Consider the following 17,793-nt stretch of genomic DNA (forward strand, 5'->3'; position numbering starts at 1 on the left):
TGTTGACGACTACTCTCTGTGTTCTGTTAGTGAGGAAATTATAGATCCATCGACTGACTTTTCCTGTTATTCCTTTAGCACGCATTTTGTGCGCTATTACGCCATGGTCACACTTGTCGAAGGCTTTTGCAAAGTCTGTATATATTACATCTGCATTCTTTTTGTCTTCTAGTGCATTTAGGACCTTGTCGTAGTGATCCAATAGTTGAGACAGACAGGAGCGACCTGTTCTAAACCCATGTTGCCCTGGGTTGTGTAACTGATGGGTTTCTAGATGGGTGGTGATCTTGCTTCTTAGGACCCTTTCAAAGATTTTTATGATATGGGATGTTAGTGCTATTGGTCTGTAGTTCTTTGCTGTTGCTTTACTGCCTCCTTTGTGGAGTGGGGCTATGTCTGGATGTTAGTGGACTGTTGTAGGTCGCATCCTGGGTGCTAGTGGACTGGTGTGGGTCACATAATGGGGGTTAGTGGACTGGTGTGGGTCACATCCTGGGTGTTAGTGGACTGGTGTGGGTCACATCCTGGGTGCTAGTGGACTGGTGTGGGTCACATCCTGGGTGCTAGTGGACTGGTGTGGGTCGCATCCTGGGTGTTAGTGGACTGGTGTGGGTTGCATCCCGGGTGTTAGTGGACTGGTGTGGGTCGCATCCTGGGTGCTAGTGGACTGGTGTGGGTCACATCCTGGGTGTTAGTGGACTGGAGTGGGTCACATCCTGGGTGTTAGTGGACTGGTGTGGGTCACATAATGGGGGTTAGTGGACTGGTGTGGGTCACATAATGGGGGTTAGTGGACTGGTGTGGGTTGCATCCTGGGTGTTAGTGGACTGGTGTAGGTCACATAGTGGGGCTTAGTGGACTGGTGTGAGTCACATAATGGGGGTTAGTGGACTGGTGTGGATTGCATCCTGGGTGTTAGTGGACTGGTGTAGGTCACATAGTGGGGCTTAGTGGACTGGTGTAGGTCACATCCTTGAACAAAATTAACATAATTTGCAGGTAATGCTCAGCATAACAAGGAACTTTGTATATAGTAGTATGTCATCGATGCCAATGGGTGTGGGTGGCATCCTGGGTGTTAGTGGACTTGTGTGGGTCACATCCTGGATGTTAGTGGACTGGTGTGGGTGGCATCCTGGGTGTTAGTGGACTGGTGTAGGTCACATAATGGGGGTTAGTGGACTGGTGTGGGTCATATCCTGGATGTTAGTGGACTGGTGTGGGTGGCATCCTGGGTGTTAGTGGACTGGTGTGGGTGGCATCCTGGGTGTTAGTGGACTGGTGTGGGTGGCATCCTGGGTCTTAGTGGACTGGTGTGGGTCACATCCTGGATGTTAGTGGACTGGTGTGGGTGGCATCCTGGGTGTTAGTGGACTGGTGTGGGTCGCATCCTGGGTGTTAGTGGACTGGTGTGGGTCGCATCCTGGGTCTTAGTGGACTGGTGTGGGTCACATCCTGGGTGTTAGTGGACTGGTGTGGGTTGCATCCTGGGTGTTAGTGGACTGGTGTGGGTGGCATCCTGGGTGTTAGTGGACTGGTGTGGGTGGCATCATGGGTGTTAGTGGACTGGTGTGGGTGGCATCCTGGGTGTTAGTGGACTGGTGTGGGTGGCATCCTGGGTGTTAGTGGACTGGTGTGGGTCGCATCATGGGTGTTAGTGGACTGGTGTGGGTGGCATCCTGGGTCTTAGTGGACTGGTGTGGGTGGCATCCTGGATGTTAGTGGACTGGTGTGGGTCACATCCTGGATGTTAGTGGACTGGTGTGGGTGGCATCCTGGGTCTTAGTGGACTGGTGTGGGTGGCATCCTGGATGTTAGTGGACTGGTGTGGGTCACATCCTGGATGTTAGTGGACTGGTGTGGGTGGCATCCTGGGTCTTAGTGGACTGGTGTGGGTGGCATCCTGGATGTTAGTGGACTGGTGTGGGTCACATCCTGGATGTTAGTGGACTGGTGTGGGTGGCATCCTGGGTCTTAGTGGACTGGTGTGGGTGGCATCCTGGATGTTAGTGGACTGGTGTGGGTCACATCCTGGATGTTAGCGGACTGGTGTGGGTGGCATCCTGGGTGTTAGTGGATTGGTGTGGGTCACATCCTGGATGTTAGTGGACTGTTGTAGGTCGCATCCTGGGTGCTAGTGGACTGGTGTAGGTCACATCCTGAATGTTAGTGAACTGGTGTGGGTCACATCCTGGGTGTTAGTGGACTGGTGTGGGTCACATCCTGGGTGTTAGTGGACTGGTGTGGGTCACATCCTGGGTGTTAGTGGACTGGTGTGGGTCACATCCTGGGTGTTAGTGGACTGGTGTGGGTCACATCCTGGGTGTTAGTGGATTGGTGTAGGTCGCATCCTGGGTGTTAGTGGACTGGTGTGGGTGGCATCCTGGGTGTTAGTGGACTGGTGTGGGTCACATCCTGGATGTTAGTGGACTGGTGTAGGTCGCATCCTGGGTGTTAGTGGACTGGTGTGGGTCACATCCTGGGTGTTAGTGGACTGGTGTGGGTCACATCCTGGGTGTTAGTGGACTGGTGTGGGTCACATCCTGGGTGTTAGTGGACTGGTGTAGGTCGCATCCTGGGTGTTAGTGGACTGGTGTGGGTGGCATCCTGGGTGCTAGTGGACTGGTGTGGGTCACATCCTGGATGTTAGTGGACTGGGTGTAGGTTGCATCCTGGGTGTTAGTGGACTGGTGTGGGTCACATCCTGGGTGTTAGTGGACTGGTGTAGGTCGCATCCTGGATGTTAGTGGACTGGTGTAGGTTGCATCCTGGGTGTTAGACTGGTGTAGGTCGCATCCTGGGTGTTAGTTGACTGGTGGGGGGCGGATGGGGGGATCGGGTGGGGGCGGGGGGAAGGGTGGGGGCGGGGGGGAAGGTTGGGGGCGGCTGGAAGGGTGGGGTGGGGGGCGCGTGGGGACGTGGGGGGGGGGAAGGGTGGGGGGGGGGGAAGGGTGGGGGGCTGGGAGGTGGGGGATGGGTATCGGTGGGGGGCTGGGGGTGGGGGCAGGGAGGGGCAGGGGGAGGGTGGGGGGCATGTTGGGGTCGGTGGGGTGGGGGGCTGGGTGAAGGGTGGGGGCAGGGGAAAGGGTGAGGGCAGGGGGAAGGGTGGGGGGCAGGGGGGAAAGTGGGGGCAGGGGGAAGGGTGGGGGGCAGGGGGAAGGGTGGGGGCAGGGGAGGGGGGGACAGTTAAATAACCATGCCATATATAAACTAAATAATGTTGATCTTAATACTACTGATTGCAAAAAGGATTTAGGAGTTCTGGTTAGCAATAATCTAAAACCAAGACAACGGTGCATTAGTGTTCGCAATAAAGCTGAGTTCTTGGCTTCATATCTAGAAGTATAAATAATAGAAGTCCTCAGGTTGTTCTTCAACTCTATATATCCTTGGTTAGGCCTCATTTAGACTATGCTGCTCAGTTCTGGCCACCGTATTACAGAATGGACATAAATGCTCTGGAAAACGTACAGAGGAGGATGACAAAGATGATCCCATGCATCAGAAATCTTCCCTAAGAGGATAGACTGAGGGCCCTAAATCTGCACTCTCTCGAAAGGCGTAGAATTAGCGGGGGATATGATCGAGGTGTATAAATGGAAAACATTTCCAGCCAAGACAGGACTCGCAGCAATGTTTTTAAAGTTGAAAAAATTCAGATTCAGGAAGGATATAGGAAAGCACTGGTTTGGTAATAGAGTTGTGGATGAGTGGAACTAACTCCCAAGTACAGTTATTCAGGTTAAAACGTTGTGTTGTTTTAAAAATAGGTTAGATAAATACACGAATGGGTGTTGATGGGTATGAGTTGGACCTGACTAGCTTGTGCTACTGGGTCTGGTGCAGTGCTCCATCCTTGAGTGGAGATGACCAGTCTGGGTTGGTCATTGGGCTAATCTGGGGGAAAGGGGATCATTGGTTTAATATGGGGGGTTATGGACTTGCTCCGCATGGGTCAGTAGGCCTGTTGCAGTGTTCCTTCTTTCTTATGTTCTTATGACAGTACAGTATCTCTAAAGCCACAGCAAAAAAAAAAAAAAAAGGTTGCCTATCAGTAATCCATGATCATTAGTATCAAATGCAGCAGAAAGAACAAACAGAATTATCAGTGAGGCATTTCAAAACAAGTGTTAAGAACCAAATCGTTGTAAACTCTACACAAAGCCATTTCGGTTGAATGACTCGCAGACTGAATATGCATTAAAATGACTAGGGGCAGAATATAAAAATTAATGTAGAACAGCACATTCACTTAATTTAAAAAGAAACAAGATATGAATCAGGAAGATAGTATGAAGTGTTTTCCAGATCAAAAGAGGGCTTCTTAAGGAGGGAACAAACAAGAGCTCTCTAAACCTTGAAAACAGTGATTGGTAAACACACTCATAAACAGAGAGCACTTTCATCTTATGAGCCAATTTCCTTTCACAACTGCTCTATAGACTTCTAAGTAATTAAACCTTGATCCTGGAGTATGCAGTCTAAGCTCTGTGTTCCTATAAGACTTACATAACTGGACAACAGGAATCATACTGAGGGGCAAAATTGTAAATTGAGATTTTTAATGATCAGAGGGCAGAACTTGCTAATCACAGCCACAAACACCCTTTGAATATTTAATAGCTGGTCAACAGACAGTACACAACAACGGACAACAGATGTTTGGTCCACCTTGTTGAAAGCATCTCTCGCTATCATGCCAGCCTGATTTAGATTAAGGTTTATATAATTATAAAGACAACAGGCAGCACTCAGCATCTTTCAGTACTCCGAAAATTAGCAGTAGACCAAACCAAGTCCAGTGTATGGCCTTTGGTGTGGATGGATGATGATACATTATTCTCAGAATTAGCTCCTGGAACTCCCATGAATAGGGCTTTTGTTTCAGAAAATCGTTCATTACACAAAAGTGAAACCTTGGAGCTTGATTGTGATTGTAATAAAAAATTGCACAAAAGTAAACAGTACAGTATAGGATTGTGAGCCAAAATATTTTATTCTTTTTTCCTTTATCGAGTTTAAAATACAGTGGTACCTGAGAATACTTTCCAGAAGGCTGTTCGAGTGGCAATACCGAATGAATTTGTTCCCATAAGGAATAATGTAAATTACATTAATCCATTTCAGACCCCCAAAAATACTCTTACAAAAGCACTTACATAATTGTTCGAGTTTTGAGCTATTCATATCCCAAAGTACCACTGTATTAACCCCTCCATAACATATGTGGAACAAAAAAGAAGTTTCATGTTCCCTTTTGTAATTTTTTGTCACTATATTTCATGGAAAAAAGAACTTGAGTGATTATATTTCACATGTATGTAATCACTCACTGGTAGTTTTAAACAAACAGTATACATGTATAAACCTGCCAATACAACAGTGTGTGTATTAAGGAGAAAAGGGATTGTAAATACAAAGGATTAATTATGATAATCTCAAACTTATAAAGCACTGTTTTATTAGGAAATATTTGTATACATAATTAAATTAAAAATGTTACTTAAATAACAATATTTCATCTACATTTCACTTATTTACAAGTCTTGCAACATAAATGTCAAGTAAATATATGATTTTTTTTTTTTTTACCATACATCACCCCCAACCACACAAAAACTGTATAAAAATAGGACTAGTTCTATAGCTCCTACACTGGGTTCTTGAACTAGAATAAAAACCATGCCTAAATGTCACTAATTTTGGAAGTCAATATAATTGTGTGTATTAGTGGAAGGTAGTTTATTACTAATAGTCTCATCATTCCTTTGGTTTTTAAATACTACATCGATTGCATAATAGTAAATGTTGAATATGCATTTTCAGAGTGCAAATTTCAAACCATGGTCCCAAATGGAATCTGGTGTTTCTGTCACAAGTTGAAATGTACAATACATAGGACAAAAATATACTGTAGAAGTTCACATTGTAAATACCGTAAGTCAGTTTTATGAATTTAACTAAATTTTCTTGTTTTGCATTTATTTTAACAAAGCATAATGGCATAAAGTTATGACTATTAATATATAATGTCTTGTAGCTTTCAAACAAATTAATTTTTTAGTGGTTAAATTATAAGTCTCTGCTATACATCCACAGAGAAAATAAAATTATGCTTTAATTGCTCAACCCGTATTCCAGAGATAACAATGGAGGTGCAGGTAGAATATTCTACCCATCCCCCCCCCCCCCACAAAAAAAGTGGCATCATCTTTAACCCTTTGAGGGTTTTGGTCGTACTAGTACGTCTTACGCGTAGGGGTTTTTGACGTACTAGTACGCATAAATTCTAGCGGCCTCAAATCTAGTGGGAGAAAGCTGGTAGGCCTTCGTATGAAAGAATGGGTCTATGTGGTCAGTGTGCAGTCTAAAAAAAATCCTGCAGCACAAAGTGCATAATGAGAAAAAAAAAACTTTGACCATTTTTTTTGGAATAAATCAGCGACTTTGCAGTGTATTTTCGTATGGTATTTATTGTTGTATTCTAGTTTTCTTGGTCTCATTTTATAGAATGGAAGACATATTACAGAAATTGAGATGATTTTGACTGGTTTTACAATGAAAGGTGCCTTGAAATTGAGCTCAAAGTAGCAGAAATGTTCGATTTTTACCAAACTTCAAAAGTAAACAAATCGTGCCAAGCGTGCAATACACGTCAACTGGTGAGTCTAATATTCTTTCACAAGTGCACCAATAATATTTATACCATTTTTTACACTAATGCAGTAGTCTGCATAACAGTGAGAATAAAAATTCAAAGTGGAAAGCAAAAGAATATAAGAGGGGCCTTGAGGAAATGTCATTTTAGTGCCAGGAATGTCTTTCTTGTTTATTCTGGACCCTATTCGGAAATTGGCATCTTTTGAAATTTGTGTGAAATTGGCAAAATTGCTAAATTCTGACCACTGTACTGGATAGTTGAATTTCATAAATGGGTGGTTTCTTGCACCCATTCGATAGAAAAAATGGAGTTCTAGCGAAATATTCATGTTTTTTGTCGACTAGTACAGTGAAATTGGCCGAAAATGGGGCTCAAAGTGGGCAAAATCGCCGATGCGTAAACATCGCCGAGACCGCTAACTGCGAGAGCATAATTCCGTAAGTTTTCTATCAAATTTCAAACTTTTGGTGTCTTTGTGATCTGGAAAAGATTCTCTATCTTTTCATAGGAGAAAATAATTTTTTTTTTTTTAAATTTGGCCGACCCTGAGAACGAGTTTCGGAGAGGGCCTGTCGACCCTCAAAGGGTTAATGACAGGGTGCAACATCATATGAGAAATGAATAATGATTTCCAATTTTGAAGATGATCCTGTGAAATTTTTAACATGTGAAATTATGCAAAAAGAAAAACAACTTAAACATACACAACTCTCAGTAGTAGTAACCAGTTACCAGTAACCAGTTACCAGTAACCAGTGTACCAGTAGATGACTCACTACCAACCGTCTCTGCCTGAGTCACTGTCTGTATTCATATTGTGCTGACCACAGCAGTATTCAAAGACCCCCTCACATATGGGTACTGTGGGCGGTCAGTCTTACGAGAGAGAGCAAGGAGATAGGCCACGGCTGTTTGGGCGCTTCCCACATTATCCGTACTACCAGCCTACGTGAGTATTACTTTACCCTATCCACGTGTTCGAACTCCCACATGATACAACAATAGATGCATAACAAATGATTTCTTAATTGCCTTTTCGTAGGGGCTTTGCTCTAGCACAAAATATGCTATTGGAACTAATGTCTAGTTGGTTTGCAAGTGGATGAACCAATTACTTTTAATAAATCTCTCAAAATCCATTCAAAAAATCTTTCCAGATACTGTACTGTGAATTAATATACATTTTTCTAAAATGAAGGTGAATACCACATATTAATTAACATAGCTTCAGCATATTATAACTTTGTAATTTAATAAAAAAAAACTACTTTTGTGTATTGTATTATGATCATGCAGGTACTAAATACCATACATCAGTAGAAACTTCTTTAGCTGGGAATACATATAAATTGTGTTAAACATATTATCAATTAAATAATTTTGTAACTCAAGTAATACCATTGGTTTAACTTTTACCACTACAAGCTTAATAAAATTACTGGATATAATGGCATAATGTAAAAATATTTGCTCTCCTTAAAATATTTTAATATCACTGGTGTTGTGCTGTGGATGATATAAATGTTGCTCAACCAGTCAAGTTAAGCACCAGTGATTCTGGCCAGTAACTGAATGGTAACCATGAAGACAACCTCATCCTCGGCTAGGTAGACATACTAATATGAACATCTAGTAATATTTTACATTTAATGAAGAAAATGAGAAAGTTTTACATTAAAGTTTGCATTTACATAACTGCCATATCATCACAATATATTTTCTAACTTGTTATAATAATCACAGCTATACAATATTGTTTTACCTTAAGTAATTATGCCAATTCAAGAAAAATATTTTGCATGGCCCAAACACAATTACCTTTGACCACCAATATATGACCCAAACATAACAGCCTTTGACACCAGTACAGGGCCTGAACACTGACCACCAATATATATTGACACTGGCAACCATCATAAAAATAAGCTTAAATTTATTTCAGTAGCAAATTTTGTAAAACAGATTTAACATTATGGCAGTGTAAACACTAAGCCATATGTAAAAAAAAGTTGTGTGTATACTGGGTATGATTTAATTCCAGAATTCTAGTGCATGTCTATACAAGAAAATCTATTTTCAAATATTAGAATCTCCTATAAAACAGGTGTTTAGATTCTCCCTCTGCAGCTGGTTTATGGCTCTTATATGATTACTATTTACTCTTAGCTTAATGCTACTGAAGGGCTTTTGATCCAAGGAATTGGAGCTACCTTCCCTACCTTGGATCAAGCCTGCATACTTCCCATTCCCGAGTTGCTCTATATCCCAGACTTAAAATGCTTCATCATGGATATAATCTGATTATATCACTTGATATGACATTAACTAAAAAATATATGCACCATAATCCCCTGGATTTTGCATTGCTGTTTATAATAGATGGACAATAACACAATAGTAGACTAACAAATTTTCAGTTAAAGTAGCAGTTCTCTGTTTACTCTTTAAAGTTACTCATTTTTTAAGTTAATGGCAGAAAGCTTTTTCCTACAAAGTTTAGATGGGCTTTAAAAATAACTGGAATCATAAAACTGAAATGATCCTAAAAATGCCTAAAATGAAAAGAATTTATGTACCCTGGACAGTGCAGTATACTTTTATTACTTATTGTACCTTAAGTGTTTATGGAGAACTTCTCTCATTATTCATCAGTTATCACTGAATATTTTATTTTAATTTCCAAATTCCATTAAGTTTTCCAATTCACCAAGCACTGCTTTGCAATGCACCAAAGGTTTTATGATAGGAAGTTCAAAATTATAGCCAATCTCGTTTATAACAATAAAAGTTTACTCAGTATATCAATAGTAAATATAACTTACAACCATTATAAATCATTATGTAATAAAGTACTTCAATAAAGAAGCAAAGTATAAAACATGTAATGCAACTGACTCATCATTTATATCATTATTTCAATTCATTACATAATGTTAAAGATAAAATATTATTGCACAGCAATAAGGTCACCAGACATTATAGTTCATTTGATCTACCAGCACCAGTTATCATCAGTCATTTAAAAAGAATAAAAATGTGAACTTGAATAATTGAAGTCAAAGAAAATGGTACAGTACTTTAATGTATTGTAAAGTTCTTTACCATTGTTAAGTGCATGCAACAACAGGAGCCTTAAGTACAGTTATAACACAACAACAATAAATTATAACATTGGAACTTTTTTTTAAGGATTTGATGTGCTGTTGAAGGGTGAGCTAGATAACATCTATGAAGGGAATTAATGGAAACCAGTTAGGCAAACTTGCATTCTCAAGGTAGGAGATACAGTGCCTGCACTCTGAAGTGTAGGTAGGAAATGTTGCAGTTCTGAGGGTCATTTGAACTGATGTCTGTGCATTTTTGGAAAGACAATTAGAATAAATGATGATGAATGTGTTTCCTCCTAGGGTCACCCTACCTTGATGGGAAACAGCCAGCATAAAAATATGTAATATTTTAATTGAGAATAAAAAGGCCATTTGCGGTAAAAATAATTAAAATATTCAAACATACAACTGAATTTGCAAAAGTTTAAGCTAATGATTTGTCCACGATAATGATAAATGAATTGCATGTCATGAGCTTAAACCAGAAAGCTTGGATAATGCAATATTTGGGAAATACATTTTTTCATACATTTGTATTTAAAGTTTATATAAAACTGTATATAAATATTACTTTTAATCTTTTGGTGCTATACCAATTTTCTAAGATCAAGAATGTTATGTATGCAAGATATTTTTTTTTTAAATGTGTGTAGAAGTGTTAAGGATTTTTCAGTTTACCTGATAAAAACAAATTATATTTGTATAACTACAGAAACAATTGAAGAAACAAAGAAAAATAGCAAATGTTCTTCAGTTAGATTTTACTAGGAACAAATAATTAATTTAAATGAAATGATCAATCATTCAAGTGGCATTGCAACAGTTCTTGGTAGACTAAACCAAATATATTTTAACATGCTGAAAGTTATGAGATTTATTAAATTATTAATAAAAAAATTAGTCAATTTATTAGTTGAGCAATTCTTGGCATATTTTTTTTTATGACAAATCTCATAATTTTGTCAAGAACACAAGGCAATTTTTTAGACATCACTTATGTAACAGACAACAATATTACTTTCAATATAAATAGATATCTTTATGCACTGTACAATGAAAATAAAGAAATGCTGCAACAATATCTCTAAAAGTATTTAAATTTTAATACAATGAACAGTAATACAGGTTTACTCAATCTAAAAGATTTCCTATACTAGTCACAAATGACCACCTCAAACTATTTAACTGAAAATAAAATTATCAATTAATTTGACAAAACATCACACTAGTTTATGTACTGTATATATCTTGTGCTTAAAGTAGGCAGTGACTGCTGTTGGTTCCTAAGTGTTGACTATTATTACTAACATTATCCTATTGTCATTTTGGCAATATTATTTGGCCTTGCGTACCACCAAAGTACAGTATAAATTTTTGAGTTAAAATAAATCATTTCTAAAACATCAACTTCAATAAGATGAAATTAGGAAAAAAAAAAAAGTCGCTAAAATTCTGATAATTAAGAGTAACCTGTGTGTTTGTTTACAGAAGCTCGCATTCAGTGATAGTAAATGTTTTTTCTCTTTTGTGATTACCCCTGCTTTGGTAGGAAATGGCTGATGGATTATAAAAAAAATAAAAATCTTAATTTATTACTGCATCATAAAAAGAATAAAAGAATTCTGAAAAATTTTTGCTGTCAAATAGTGAATATCCTGGCAATATTTAGGAATATATAAAAACTGTGATGCAGAACAAATAACATTAATGCTGTGTTAGAACATGAAGCTTCCCAAGATATAATTTGTGAAGCCTTATACCTCGCACTAATATTTAGCTTTCACTTTCTTTATCTATATTCTTTTAAATCATATATTTTATGGTACACCAGAAGGTTCTTTAATATCCCCATAGTGCTGCAAGACCCACACGAGTTAAGCACTTCTTTTTTAGCATAATCTATTATCTTGAAAAACTAATCACTATGTATAATCATTAAAATCATCTCTAGGATGTTTGAATAAATCACTTTTATCAGTACCTATTAATTTTAACATAAATAAGTTATTACAAAAACATGAGCTTGAAATTAAAATAATAGTAGGGCAACCTCTTGAATATGATGAGATGATTGATGTGTTGGTCACATGCACTGTTATGTGCAACACTTAATTATGTGACACTAGTAGATTGACCAGTATTTCAGAGAAGGAGCACTCTGTAGTATAAACTCACTACAGCTGTACCTTCATTTCACTGGTACCTGTTCTACACTGATGAAAATACATCTTCCAACTAGTGCATTGATAAATGTCATCTGGTTTATGATGAATCTGTAGGAAAAATAATTAACTTTCAGAAAAACTTAAATATTTGTATGTAAATGCTGAAGACATAAGAAAAATTTATATTAAAAAAAAAAGATTCATTGTAAAAATAAATCAAAATTAAATGTGAAAGTGCACTAATCATAAAAATATTTATACAGTAGGACCCCACTTTATGGCATTTTGCTAATACAGATATTTCAAATTATGGCTAAAAAATCTTTATATGCCCCCCCCCCCATCTGACTCTTAATACGTTCACAGTGTGCCACTGTTTGTTTATACAGCTTCTCCTCACTTAGCGATGTACTCATTTACCGACGCCTCAGACTTACAATGGGTTCTCTGACCAGTGTTTATACCTAATGTATATTAGAGCTGAATTCCACTATTCTGTTTAATTCAATATACAGTACACTACTGTATAAACATTTAAAAATATACCAGCAATGTTATAATGTTACAATATCAAAGATTGTACACACAAACCCACTACCATTATAGTATGCTCCTCACTAAGCGACGAATTCATTTTACGACATGGTCTTAGGAAAGGATCTCCGTCGTTAAGTAAGGAAAGGCTGTATTCTCCTTGAGCTCCACATCTCTCCCAAAATATCACGAGTTTTAAGGTTTTTGCATATTTTATATATACTCTGATACGTAATTATGCTTCTGTGTACCTGTACCTAAATAAACTTACATACTGTGCTGGTGTGCAGGTACACATTAAAATCACTAAGTGTCTCACTAGTCTTGACGCCAAAATAATTATGATAATACTAATACATACTGGGATACATTAAATGTTGTATATTATGTTAATATAGACATTTTCATTAATCCGTCTGATATTTTTTCAAAGTTATAAAAGAAACACGCTACATACAACCACAACAGCATAAACTGACAAATACAAGATGTGGTTACCAGGCGGCTTGTAGGAGTGATGGAGAGAATTATGTTTTCTCTAGTCCAACACCAGAGAAAGTATGTACACACTGGTATTATTGGGGGTAACTGTAGAAAATTATTCCTTTCATATGCCTTCACTGGTAGCTATTTATTTATTCTACTGCACTAACGCTATGTGTGTTTGTACTGTAGGGGTAAATGCTTCTCAAACTCATGCCACTACATGTCTGAACTAAAAGTGGACAGGTATTAATACGTGTTTATTCTGACCCAGTGACTCCTTCCTGACTTCTGCATTATTAAGTTTATTCAGAAATTATTAAACTCAGTGAACAAGGTATGTTGATGGCAATAATAATAATAAATATAATAATTGCTTTGGGGCGCTTTAAATTTAAGTCGTATATCTGGTGTAAGTGTGGTAGGTGGCAAGCTACTACACCTCACTTTCTATAATTAATACTCACCTTTCACCCATTATTAAGACTACAAATATTTGAAGGTAAGTAATGAGTGTACTGTGTGTGTATTTTACTTTTTATTGTTTTTTAATGTCTATTTCTATTGCTAACTTAATATATGTTAATGTAAACTTATCTGGCATTTTATAAATGGGGAAAAAAAAAAAATGGTGTTCCACTTTATGGCAGTAGCCTGGAACATAACCTGCCATTTAAGTAAGGCCCTACTATATTTAAGAATAAAAAATCCAGATGAAAAGTACATTTATCTGTCATCTTTTTCTCCAATAAATTGTGATTCACTTAAGCTGTGTGAATGTGTGTGTTCCTGAGTTTAAATAGACATACTGTACTGTGAATCGAAGTAAAAAAAGATGAACCTTCACATGCAAGGGAAACTGTCTAACTTAACAAGACCAATGATTAATTATTTTTAGCTCTAGCTCAGCTAAGATTGAGATTTCCCATCTTCAGTATTTAGTTAGTGTAATAATCAATGGCTTTGAAATTTGACAGCTGCTAAGGCAGATTATACAATTTAAGTAATAAATATACCACAATGCACCAACTGTTAACCCTTTCAGGGTTTCTGACGTACTAGTACACCTAAATTCTAGCGCCCTCAAATCTAGTGAGAAAAAGCTGGTAGGCCTACATATGAAAGAATGGGTCTATGTGGTCAGTGTGCACAGTATAAAAAAAATCCTGCAGCACAGTGCGTAATGAGAAAAAAAAACTTTGACAGTGTTTTTGGTTTAAAACAGCGACTTTGCACTGTATTTTCGTATGGTATTTATGATGGTATTCTAGTTTTCCTGGTCTCATTTTATAGAATGGAAGATATGATTGGTTTTACAATGAAAAGTACCTTGAAATTGAGCTCAAAGTAGCAGAAATCTTCGATTTTTGCCAAAGTTCAAAAGTAAACAAATCAATACACGTCAACTGGTAAGTCTAATATTCTTTCCCAAGTGCGCTGATATTATTTATACCATTTCTACACTAATGCAGTAGTCTGCATAAGAGTAAATCTTCTATTTTTTGTGAGAATAAAAATTCAAAGTGGAAAGCAAAAGAATGTAAGAGGGGCATGGGGACGTGACTAATGAACATTATTATTATAATCAAAAAGAAGCGCTAAGCCACAAGGGCTATACAGCATGACTAATGAACAGAGGAAATGTTATTTTAGTGCCAGGAATGTCTTTCTTGTTTATTCTGGACCCTATTTGGAAATTGGCATCTTTTGAAATTTGTGTGAAATTGGCAAAATTGCTAAATTCTGACCACTTTATTGGATAGTTGAAATCGGTAAATGGGTGGGTTTTGTACTCATTCAATAGAAAAAATGGAGTTCTAACGAAATAGTTATGATTTTTGTCGACTAGTACACTGGAATTGGTCGAAAATAGGGCTCAAAGTGGGCAAAATCGCTGATGCTTAAACATCGTCGAGACCGCTAACTTCGCGAGAGCATAATTCCGTAAGTTCTCCATCAAATTTCATACTTTTGGTGTCATTATGATCGGGAAAAGATTCTCTATCTTCTCATAAGGAAAAATATTTTTTTTTTTTTTGAAATTTGTAAACCCTGAGAACAAGTCTGGGAGAGGGCCTGTCGACCCTGAAAGGGTTAATTATGTTTTGCACAACAATAACAGCATACCTAATTATCACAGCCCTCATTTCTCTCACTGAGTGAGTCAAGTGTATCTGAACTTGAAGAATGAGTAAGGTCAGAGGTGAGGTCAGTAGGGCTCAAGTCCTCTGGATCGTCAAAGTGCTTTTGGCGTTTGCGATCATTCCAGCGTAGGCATTCGTCAAGGGAAGCAAACCAGTCTGCAATCTGATCTTCAGCACAGATTGAAGGAACAGGATATATGGAGGTAGTAACACGGAGGCTGTCAGAAAAAAAATAAACCATTAATATACTGTACCTCTGAGACATCAAAAAATATAATCAATAATTTAACTTTTATCTTAATATTCTAACCACTTGTTCATATTTTAAGAGAATGATAGCAGGAGGTAATAATAATGAAAAGAAATATCTTAAAAGAAAAATTTAGTGAAAGATGTGATCTAGTGACAGAAGAATTAGCTATACTGAGGGAAAAAGGTGAGGAGAACAGAAAAAGAACATAATTTGCAGCATCAATCTTAAGTATCCAAGCAATTAATTTATATTTTTTAATTTAATTGTCTCTGTTGTTGCCAGGGGCAAGGGCCTAGTAACCCCTTCTCCTGTATAAATTACTAAATTTAAAAAGAGAAACTTTCGTTTTTCTTTTTGGGCCACCCTGCCTTGGTGGGATACGGCCGGTTTGTTGAACAAAAAAAAAAAAAATCTCTGTTGTTATCCAGTACCTATACTCTTATTTCCTACTAATCAGGAAGGTTGTATCTGTTGACTATTCCACACTTTTATCTTTACAAAACTCTACACTGACATTTTTTTTTTTGCAAAACTCCACACTTACTTCCTTGTTAATATCACTTCTTTTGTGCTACTTGGCTATTATGTTCATCAACAGATTGTCCCTAAATCCTTCCACATGTCCACATTATCATTTTTTTTTTTTTTTTTTTTTTTTTACTTGGTATTCCTTTCATGGGACGATACCAAAATTTTGGCCGATATTGATTCTCAATTTTAGGGTGATGTACCATCAAAATTAGCCAATACCCAATGGTACTGATACTTTGGGGCACCCCTGTTACATATCCACATTTTTCACTGGTCTCAAAAAATTGCACAGTATTAAAGTGTTGCCTCAGCTTCTCCAAGTCAATCTGTAAAACAACTGCAACCTCAGATCTGAAGGATTTGTCAAAAAAAACCTTTCCCTTACAACTTGATGGGCAAGCAATTGCTCAAAGCTGTTATGAATAATGCTTTTACAACAGTACTGCCACTCAATCGAGTCTAGAACTGAACTACTGAAGTGGTACTGGATATGAGAAAATGTTTAGCTAACTTTTTTCAAATTCCTCTACTAACTTAATCTTCTAAATTTTGCAAATAAATAATCATTAGCAAAGTGTGATTGTTAAACTCTCATTTTTTTTTTTTAACCAGCCCTCTCCTAGTGAGGTAAGATGTCAAAAAAGAAAACACTGAACTCATTCAGTTTGCCAGAAGTGTGCTGATTTCACAGTTTAGATGACCCTTTGAGCCACAAAATCCTCACCCCCTCCTTTAGGGTTGCAATGATATGCATCATTGCACTAATGCAATATTATATCATTGCAACCCTAAAGGAGAGGTGAGGATGTTGGAGTCTGGTCAGATAACAGTGAAGTCAACACGCTTCTGGCAAGATGGTGATTGAATGAATGATGGTGAATGCAGGAGAGAGCCTGTGTGTTAAAAACATAAGAGCAAGTTTTAACAGTCACTCTTTGCTAATGATTCTTTACTTGTAAAATTTAGAAGATTAAGTTAGTGGAGGAATCTTTAAGAAAGTGAGCTCACAGAAAAAAGCAAGCTGGTGAAAGAAGTGTAAGGAATTGAATATTTGAGGTCAGATTGGAAGGAAAGTGCTTGGAAGATGCTTAAGTGCTAAATCAGAAGAGCAGAGACAAGTGGTTGTTTTTCAAGGTGATGTGTTGTTGTAGTGGGAACATGATAATTTCAATCAATTAATTCAAGTAAGCCAATCAGACGAGCTTAAATTCTAGGTGTTGAAAGTACACTGCCTGCACTTGAAATATTGAGTGAGATGTTACAGTTCAGTGGGTTACTGAAGCATGTCTGTACACTTATTGAAATACAGCTAGGGAGTGATTGATGTTGAAAGTGGTTTATTTTTGATCACCAATACATATGTGTATGCATACATGTATCAATTCTAGACTTGATTAAGTGCCATTACTGTTTCAAAGGCATTGCTTGCCCATCAATATGTGAGGAAGGGGATGTATTTTGATGAAACCTCCAAATTTGAGGTGGTAGTTGTTTTACAAATTCACTAAAAGACATTGAAGCAAAACTTGCATGTGTAATTTTGTAAGGCTAGTGAAAAATGAGGATATGAAGGGAAAGCTAAGTAAAGAACTGATAATGTAGATGTGTGGGTGAATTAAATGATAGTCTTTTAATGAAGATAATAGCCAAGGAACTTTTAAATGTTAAGGAAGAAAGGGAGGCGGTAATTTCATGCACTGGACAGGGAGGTATACCATCTTTTAGGAGTGAAGAAGAGCAGAATGTAAGTGTGGGGGAGGTACGTGAGGCATTACGTAGAATGAAAGGGGGTAAAGCAGCTGGAACTGATGAGATCATGACAGAAATGTTAAAAAGCAGGGGAGGATATAGTGTTGGAGTGGTTGGTACTTTTGTTTAATAAATGTATGAAAGAGGGGAAGGTACCTAGGGATTG

The 17,793-nt window shown here is 37.8% G+C and overlaps 1 protein-coding gene across 4 annotated transcripts in view; it reads right to left on the reverse strand.

Annotated features, from left to right (window-relative positions):
• Positions 1-5,444: 5,444 nt before the first annotated feature.
• The window catches only part of LOC128684450 (NAD kinase), a 174,735-nt gene continuing 162,386 nt past the window's right edge, over positions 5,445-17,793 (reverse strand). For all 4 annotated transcript variants that reach the window (XM_070097504.1, XM_070097498.1, XM_070097493.1 and 1 more), the window contains 2 exons: positions 15,078-15,312; positions 5,445-12,041 (listed from right to left, as the gene is read on the reverse strand). In XM_070097504.1, the coding sequence (XP_069953605.1) occupies positions 15,078-15,312 (235 nt within the window). In that variant the 3' untranslated portion in view covers positions 5,445-12,041. The remainder of the gene's footprint in view (positions 12,042-15,077; positions 15,313-17,793) is intronic.

The sequence above is a fragment of the Cherax quadricarinatus genome, chromosome 4 (assembly GCF_038502225.1).
Source record: "Cherax quadricarinatus isolate ZL_2023a chromosome 4, ASM3850222v1, whole genome shotgun sequence".
Taxonomy (NCBI): domain Eukaryota; kingdom Metazoa; phylum Arthropoda; class Malacostraca; order Decapoda; family Parastacidae; genus Cherax; species Cherax quadricarinatus.